The following is a 9086-nucleotide window of genomic DNA, read 5'->3' on the forward strand; positions in this document are numbered from 1 at the left end:
GCTGCGATGGGGGTTACAACATGACTATAAAAGGTCCGAGTGTAGTAGTGTAATGCTACCAAGTCGGGTTCATGAAACTTGTCCAAATCCTTTACACATGATAAAAATGCTTGTGCAAGCAACATGGATTCAAATTTATTTTAATTCATATCTTTGTGAAAGGGTTGTCATCAATTACCAAAAAGAGGGAGATTGAAAGCTCTAGTTTGGTTTTGGTGAATTGGTGAAACCCTAAGTACTAATCACCCTCTTGGCCATTTCTATTAAGAATACATCCTAGTGAGCCTAACCATTCCTCTCTAACTCACCTTGCTTGTTTGATTCATCATTTGGTGAGATTTGAGAGCATCCAAGTGCATTGCTTTGAGTGATTGCATCTAGTGGCACTTGGTGATTGTTTTTCACTACAGGATTCGCTTGTTACTCTTGGTGGTTGCCACCACCTAGATGGCTTGGTGCAGCAAGGATCGTCAAGCGGAGGAAGGTGCTTATCTCTGGCTCCGATCGTGGTGGTTGTGAGGGGTTCTTGACCTTTTCCCTATGAAGGGCCAAAATGTACTCTAGTGGATTGCTCGTAGCTTGTGGATCCCCATCTTGTGGTGGTTGTGCGGCACCCGGTTGCAGGTTAGACATGTGATGCCTATTAGTATGTGAACCTCCAAGTGGGTGAATCGCTACAACAGGGACATAGCTTGCCGACAAGTAAGTGAACCTCGGTGAAAAATCATTGTGTCAATTGGTATTCATTGTGATTGATTTTTTGCTTGCCTAGCTTGGTATTGATCCCTCTACCTCTCTTGTATTTACATTTGTAGAGATATCTTGTGTAGAGGTACCTTAGCTAAGTAGAGTAACTCTCTAGTGTAGCATAGAAGTAATTAGTTGAATTACTTGTTTAGGTTGCTCACTAGTGGTAGAATTAGTGACCAAGCCTTTGTTTGATATACTAGAGATCATAGAAATTAGAATTGGTTAGGTGGCTTGCAACACAAGTGTAGTGCTAGTGCGAAATTTGCTTCACCATCTTATTTAATAATCACTTATCTTAGTGTTGTTGTAGAATTTTTCATAGGATATTCACCCCCTCTAGCCATTGGGACCTTACACAGATTTGCTCTGGCATCACCATCACCAACAAGAGCTCTACTAGGAGCTAGAACACCCCATCTCCCCCTCCATTCCTCCCCTTTCCCCCTCTTTCGAGCTCTAGTTTAGTTTTGCCCAATTCGAGCGCTGCCATCGCCTTTGGAGCCGCTTCTCGATATCTTCTTCCCAGTTGCGTCTCTGGCCAATTAAGGTAGAAGGTGAGTCCCTTGACCTCTCCTTCCACTCCTGTCCCTTCCGTTCTCTCTGTGTCACACTGATACCGGGAAGCGCTCGTCGTCGAGCCACCATAGACATGGGCCATTGTCAGCAAGGCTCTACCGAGCACCACACCACCCCTAGCATGTCCACTTGACACTCGCACACACGTGCATAGGGCAAACCGACTGAAATAGGCACCACACGCCCCTATACACGACACAACGCCGCTGCGGTCACTCTGGCGAGCCGCAACCACCACCACAGGCACCCACCGCCTCTTGCAACTTCACCAACGGTCATGGCTTGGTCCCTTGCACACCATTCAACACTTCGCGTTAAGCCCCAAGGGCTAGGGCCATCAGTGTAACAAGCTCCGGCGAGCTCAAGCCCTTCTCCCCTATTTTGTCGCCGCGCCAGTCACCACCGTCCGGCGCAATCATCCCCTTCTCCCACCTTCTCTCTCTATCGTGTGGGACCACTGAGTCACGCCGTTTCGCCACCTTGTCGTCCCTCTCCGTCTCCCCATCCTCCTCTGCCAGTGGGCCTGAGGCCGTGAGGCCGCCCCCCTCCATCCCAGTTAAAAGACCAGGTAGGCCTAGGCGATAGTGGCACGTGTCGTTGATGCCCTAACCCCACCTATCACACACACACTCCACTTACACAGCGCACAACACTTGCTTAATGCTAGGTACACATGGTTAGTGTACATAGAGGGTTAAAAGCCTAATTTCCTTGCTTAGAAAATTTTCCAAAAAATCCTAAATAAACTAGATACACCCAGGAATCTAATCATATCACTTTCACCCATTTTCCATACACCAAAATATTTCCATAAATTCCAATTATTCACAAAATATGTTTAAACTTCTAAAAATCATATCTCCCCCGTACTAACTCCGTTTCCTGTGAAACCACTTCCAAAATTCTTCTAAAATCTAGCTCTATTTATTTTACCTAGTACCACCATATTGTTCTATGATTGTTTTTGCTATTTATTTCATGTTTGGCGGTAGTCTTATTTATTAGCGTCGATCGACAAAGGATGGTGAGTACTAGGAAAGCGAGGACCTAGAGACCTAGACTACGTTGAGGATCCAGAAGGAGACAACAACGAAGGCAAGTCCAAGCTCCCCCTTCCACCACCACCACATCTTACTACCTCCACCATAAACCCTCTGCCCTCCATTTCCACTAATTAATTAATAAACTCAATTTATATTATTTACATCCTCTCTTTATGAATATATGAAATATGACGAATTATGAGCTCATATATTATGATGTGAATGATGATGGTATAATCAAGCTTCTTATGGTATTGTATGAGCTCTATGATTATAGATGGCCATTCGGGCCGCCCGGCTTAGCACGGCATGGGCCTGTGCTCGGCACGGCCCGGTGGTCACGGGTTGGCACGGCCCGTTAGGTGCATCGGGCCATGCTATGCCAGCCCATGGGCGGCACCAATCGCCCAAGCACGGCCCTAATAAGGTTTAGCTAGGCCAGGCCGGCCCGACGGCTTGCTCAGGCCGAGCTGCACCCGAGAGCTGGAAGGCCTCGAGCGGAGGCCGCGTTGTAGCTTGCTCAACACAAATGTGTGTTGGCTAGGATCGTGTTGCCTCTCCTCCTCCACGCGCGACGAGCAGGGGCCGCGCTGCTCCCTCGCCTCCTTCGCGCGCGCCGGTAGGGCGTGCCAGCCGAGGCCATGCTGCCGCCTCACCACCTCCGTGCGCGCACTAGACGATGGCAGGAGCAGAGTAGAGGATGGAAGCACGATAAGGGAGGGGGCGGTGTCGTGACGGGAAGGGAGGGGGCAGTGTCGCCATGGTGTGGGACCGTGAATCAAAGTCAGCGTAGTTGAGGTAGAGTGCGTGTGGCGGTGATTGGGAGTTGGGGAAAGATTTTAGGGTTATGGTGTTGGCTAATATATTTATATATGCACCAGATCGAACCGGGCCAGGCCGGCACGTCGGACTAAGGGGGCGGCCCAAGAATGGCCCTATAGCCAGGCCGGGCTGGCACGGGCCCGACAGTGACCGGGCCGGGCCATGCCTGGGCCGGGCCAAAAGCTCAAGCCATGGGCCATGCTGTCGGGCCTCGTGCCTTCTGGCCAACTATATCTATCATATGGATGAACCTGAGAATAATAACTGTGAATCATAATCCGGCAAACCTAAATTGTTTTTAGTAGGGGGCGAGTGAGTGGTAATTTATGTGGTATAAATTACCATGGTAGGATCACTCGGTGAGGGTCCTGTTGGGAGATACTCGCCTTGGTCATATAAGGACTGATTCATAGGCCACCTCACCTAGCCAGATATTTCGTACATCCACATGTCTATATGGGTAGACTTGATCTCATACCCCGTTAGATAGAAGTATAATTTCTACTTGGTGGCCAGTGTTGGCAGCAGATTCTTAGTAGAGGACACAAATTTTGGGTGACTGTCCGTGGTCTGGTCGGCATGGATGCTATATGATCTTCCATGTAAAATTTTTGTTGGCCTTGTTCGAGCCCCTTTCTATATATATTATTGAAGTGAATGTTGTGTGATCATCCAAAGCTTTGCGTGTTTTCCAACCCCTGAGAAGCCGTGATAGAATTATATGAAAATCTAAGGTCGCGTACATTCGGGTACGGGGTCTCGTTAGGCCTATTTCTTCTGCTGATCATGGATGGGATTGTGCCTATCATCTGGGGAAAGTGTACACCCTCTGTAGAGCATATTGAATCTATTCAAATAGCCATGTTCTTGGAATGGGCAACTACTGGGATGAGGTCTCTTATGATTAGACTTTCTTTTATGTGTAATAAAACTGTGCTAATATGATTAATGAACTTTTAATACTAACCCGAGAACTAGCGACAAGGGTAATGCTCTCCTAAGGCCCAAACCCCCTAACTACAACTACACCACCTTATCATTTCCATCTCCACCATCACTCTCCACCTCCACAAATAGCCTCCACCGTCACTCTCTACCTCCACAAATAGCCTCCACCATTCACTCCACCACACCTGGTTAGGGCTTGCTGAGTACGTATGTAGTCACCCGTTATTGACTCATAGATTTCGACCCCAAGGAGGACTGCAACTACGACAAAGAGGTGAACCACGAGAACTAGGAGTCACACGAGGATTACGAACCATTGGAAGGAGTCTTAGGACCTAGGGATTCGACCATGCTCAAGCATACCTGTGGAATAGAGTGTCACTACACTGTAAACTATCGCCATAGTAGCTACCACCCCGCTGTAATAAAATGCCGCTTCACGGCAGTAGAACCCCGCTAGTCATGTAATGCCTATGGCTATACCCTTTGGGCCACTATTGTAAGACCTTATTTTAGATATTAATAAAAGCTTGGTATTTTATCATATATACGTGTGCCATTTCTGTTATCTTGTGCGTACTTCTGCTTGATCCTGGCGCAAATACAAGTGCACTTAGGACTCTCAAAATGAAGGGCCGACATAGGGATATGTGAACTTAATGAGATGGTCCTACAAAACACAAATCTACGTCCTTTACAGTCATCCATGGAATATGGTACTGCTTATCTTCTGTACCTCGTGCTATGGAATCAAGCCATAGTTGTTTAATTCCCATAATAGAGAAGATCAATATCCTAACAAATTCCAAGGTACATTATTCTCACCACATAATTAATGATTTATTTAGTGCAAATAAAGTCCTTCCATTATCATATCATATTATTCATTTTGTGCTGTGAGCATAACATTTCAATATGTATTTTAATTTACACCATTTGTTGGAGTTGAAGTACATGGATTATGGAATGAGTACACATGAGTAAATGAATGAACTTTTGTCAATTGTTGTTTGAATAAAATTGTTTGTGCTACGAATATGCACACAATGTATTAACATATTATACGCCTTTTTGGGTGTTATTATACACCTAAGCAATAATGGCATGAACTTACAAATGAGTCAATAATATAATAATTTAATAACAGTAATAAGAGTTGCACATGAAGTCCATTCTTGGCACACATTGTACACTGAAGCTGCTGTAATGTTCCAGCTATAAGACTGAGCATAATTACTTGTCAATGAACTAATTCTTGTGTGTAGTTTAGATTCTAGGGTCTTCATGAAAAAATGTACTATCGTTTAGTCATTAGATACTAGTACTTACATGACAATATGGATCAAATATATGTACTGTAATTAACAAAAATAATTATGCTGCCCATTAGAATCCCTGTTGCTGTACTGTAATTGTGGTCAAAATATTAGATCATTCGTGATAGGAAAATCTTTATGATTTTGACAAGGCTCCTAATAAACTTTTAAACATATTTGTCGACTGTTTATAGCTTTTATAGTATTATTTTAAAAACAAATATAGATTTGTCTAATTTTTTTTTCAAGAATCTTACACACAGTAGTGTAAATATGGTTTTCTTGCTTTTTTGCACCAAGGTAAAACTATTTTATACTAATATAAATTCGACTAACAATTAATACATTTGACATGTGAAGATTTTTTTTTACTTTTTGCATTTGATATCTTTACCCTGCAGTGCAGTAACAGCATGAGTCTCCACAAAAAAAAACAATTTTTTTTGAAACAAAACCGGTAGGAGAGCTGTCTGTTATATTAAAAAGAAGTAAGAAATCATGATGTAACTATGCATACACAAAGAAAAACAGTCTGTAGCTAAGTGCATCTCAATGAACATATAGATATGTATTTATATGTGGTCTGGTCTGGTCTGGAAGCATGCATGGTTAACTTAAACTAACAGTCTTATTACTTAATCTCATGGTGCAGTGTGCAAGTTTTGGAAGGCCTTGGGACAAGTACTTGAAAGATCTCACTCCAATGCCTTGATCGATCGACATGGTCAGATCCAAAGTACTCACCCCCAGAACGGCCGTGAAACAACTCCTCACTCCAATGCCTTGATCGACATGGTCAGATCCAAAGTACTCCGCCCCAGAGCGGCCTTGTTGCCGCTGCTACCTGTCGCTGCCTCTAATCTGCTGGCATCATCGCCGCCGCTCCACTCGCCACCACGGAGTGACAGCGACAGCGAGAGAGGCAGCGTCGTCTTACCACTGTCGTCCACCTCCTGTTCACTTAATCCGATGCCTAGGAACTTCGTCTTCTTGAGCTGCTTGTCGGCATCTCCTCCCATGTCGTCGTTGGGGCTCAAGCTTAGCTGCAAGTCCGGCGTGCTGCCATTCCCCTCCATTGGCGTCTTCATCCTCTTCGTCGTTCTGGTCCCAGCGCACATCTCGCCGATTACTTTGCTGGGCTCTAGGAGCGTCTGCAGTTCCATGACAGCAAAAAGCCAAACATTTGTCATGACTCATGACTCATGACTAATAACAATGGAGGCGCGTCGACAATGTTATAGAGAAGGAATTCGAACGGTGTACCTGGAGCCGGGAGCCTAGGGCTTCACTTGTCACCACAGGATCTGACGATGATGTCACGTTAGAGGAGCCTCTTCCCCTAGACAAGAGATGGTGACTGCCCAACGCAAGACCCGTGGAGGCAGCTGCCGACATTGTCCTAGACAGGGGCGGCCCAGAGCTGGTGCCGTTCCAATCCGTGCTTCTGACGACCCTTGCGCCGTGGCTCAGGTGGCTGGCAGGACCCGCGGCATCCGACGACGTCCGGTTGGAAGCGATGGCATCCCGCACGTCGAACAAATGGGACGTCGGCCTGCCGTTCTTTCTCATGATCATATCGTGGATGAGCCCTTTCGTTGGGCCGTGGTCATTGATGGCCCCAGCTCTCGCCGCCGCCGCTGCATGCTGGCTGAAACTCCATTCTTGATCCCTATACGCATAGGTAAGAAACACTAGTTAGGGTTTCGCACGATCACAGGATGATAGAAGTGGAGTGCGCATGGCGCTCTTCATTTCGATCTGGTGGTTGATTATGTACCTGAGGCTACTACTGTAGTTCTTGAAGTCGAACGTTTGCATGGAAGGCTGCTGCCGGCGTTGGAAGAGCGCGGAGAGCCTGCTGGCCTCCGGCGAGACAGCGTTTCGTGACCCGAACAACTCCCCGTTGTGGAGCAGCCGGCCTGAGGAGATCACCGAGCCGGCAGCTCGATGGAGGAACATGTCATGGAAGCGATGGTCCCCTCTCCTCATCATGTGGAAGTCCATGGGCGAGAAAACTGCCAAAATTGTGCAGCGAAGGTTAAGGAAATGCATGATCCAGTCCATGGCGTTTTCTGTATGTGTGCAGTATGCTTCTGTGGAGGATATTAAACTAAAATTGGGAGAGAGAGAGAGAGAGAGAGAGAGAGAGAGAGAAGTTGAGATGAGAACCGGAGGAGATGGCTGCTCTCTCGTGTCCACCAGACTCGTGGTCCAGCTTCTTGCTTCTGTACATCTGAAAAGCCAAAGGCCCCAACGCTTGTTATGTGAAGAAACCAACTACCAGTTAGCACAGCAACTAAATAGTCATGAGATGCAGGCCGATTTCTAATCTGCTTTACCTGCAAGTGACTTTTGACATGAGCAATGCTGAGCCCCCTCACGTTCATCATCTGAAGCACCAGCTTTGGCGTTGCTCCTATCCATAGTTGAAACAAACATTTTACAACACCTATGGATTAATTAATTAATTTGCAGGAAAATTTTGGGAAGGAAAGAACAACACAATTCATGAGAGATTACTTACTCTCTTGACCGCCCAGCCTCTCCACGGCGTGGACAAATGCCATATGCAGATCTGGAGTCCACCGGAGCCGGGGAAGCTTGGATCTGTTGTACTGCCTCACGGTCAGCGTCCTTTCTCCGCTGCCCTCACCCTTACTGCTGCTATCCATGTCACAATCCTTGTTGCTCGTGGAAGTGTGGTTGGTGCTGCTGTTGTTGCTTGATGAACTCCTGCCTCCTTCAACTTCACTTGTGCTACCGCTGTCGTCACCATCCTCTTCGTTGCCGTCATCATCGTCGCCGCCTTCCCCTTCATCGTTCGCCTCACCGAAACTCTCGTTGAGGTCCAGAATCACAGGTGGTACAGAGTTCTCAGAAGATCTTTTCTCATCATCTTCTTCAAGGATATCCTCCGTTGCCACCTTCTGATTCACCTCTGCCATGGCTTCTACCTCTCAGATCAGGTCCTTCTCCTTCTCTAGCTCCCTCCTCTATATGTCTATCTCTACACCACCATGGTAGGATTAGAATGAGGTGTGTGGGGGAGTAGGAACCAGGAAGGAAGAAGAGAAGAACGTGATGAGAATAATACTTGGGTGGGGAAGAAGCATAAGCAAGCTTGATGTGGGAATAAAATATAAGGATAGGGAAATGGACAAGCATTCCACTACATTGACTAGTTTTCAACAGTGATATACCATTTCATACATTTTTCTATAGGGTGAGGGAATTGGGGAGTATAGGGTAGTGGCTCCACTAGGGTGTTTATAATTTGGATGTGGGGAAGGGGGCTGCTTATAAATTGCCAACTGGGTGTGTATGAAAGCATGCAGAAGAGTTGACACCTGCTTCATTATGAAAAACCATGGTGGTCTCCAGGTTTTATCATACAAACTGAATGCCTAATTCATGCATTCTATACGAATTGATAAATGTTATGTCTTCTCACTGTTAGTTATTTTTGCATGTAAAAGGATAATTAAAATATCAAAATTGAACGAAATTAAAGTTGATAGAAATAAACTATTTTATTAATAAAAGAATCATCGATCAATAACATGCAATAAGAATGACTGCATAATCTCACATCATAATTTTTATGTGGAAAATAAATAGACTGTCAATGTAA

General features: G+C 45.7%; 1 protein-coding gene across 2 annotated transcripts; it reads right to left on the reverse strand.

Annotated features, from left to right (window-relative positions):
• Nucleotides 1-6004: 6004 nt before the first annotated feature.
• On the reverse strand, nucleotides 6005-8702 carry LOC136528465 (uncharacterized). 2 transcript variants are annotated; one of them, XM_066521426.1, is made up of 6 exons: nucleotides 7980-8702; nucleotides 7795-7871; nucleotides 7625-7688; nucleotides 7233-7470; nucleotides 6719-7124; nucleotides 6005-6606 (listed from the first exon to the last, which is right to left on the reverse strand). In XM_066521426.1, exons 1-6 carry the CDS (start codon nucleotides 8398-8400, stop codon nucleotides 6226-6228), a joined length of 1587 nt encoding a protein of 528 aa, XP_066377523.1. In that variant the 5' UTR covers nucleotides 8401-8702; the 3' UTR covers nucleotides 6005-6225. The 2 variants fall into 2 exon arrangements, with proteins under 2 accessions (XP_066377523.1, XP_066377521.1); XM_066521424.1 differs by having other exon boundaries at nucleotides 7795-7904.
• Nucleotides 8703-9086: the final 384 nt, after the last annotated feature.

The sequence above is a fragment of the Miscanthus floridulus genome, chromosome 19 (assembly GCF_019320115.1).
Source record: "Miscanthus floridulus cultivar M001 chromosome 19, ASM1932011v1, whole genome shotgun sequence".
Classification (NCBI taxonomy): Eukaryota; Viridiplantae; Streptophyta; class Magnoliopsida; order Poales; family Poaceae; genus Miscanthus; species Miscanthus floridulus.

Coding starts and splice junctions, on each gene's coding strand:
- LOC136528465 (XM_066521424.1), bottom strand. CDS start 8,400: ATGGCAGAGGTGAATCAGAAGGTGGCAACGGAGGATATCCTTGAAGAA. Junction 7,125..7,232: donor AACTACAGTAGTAGCCTCAG/GTACATAATCAA, acceptor CTATGCGTATAG/GGATCAAGAATGGAGTTTCA. Junction 6,607..6,718: donor CCCTAGGCTCCCGGCTCCAG/GTACACCGTTCG, acceptor ATGGAACTGCAG/ACGCTCCTAGAGCCCAGCAA.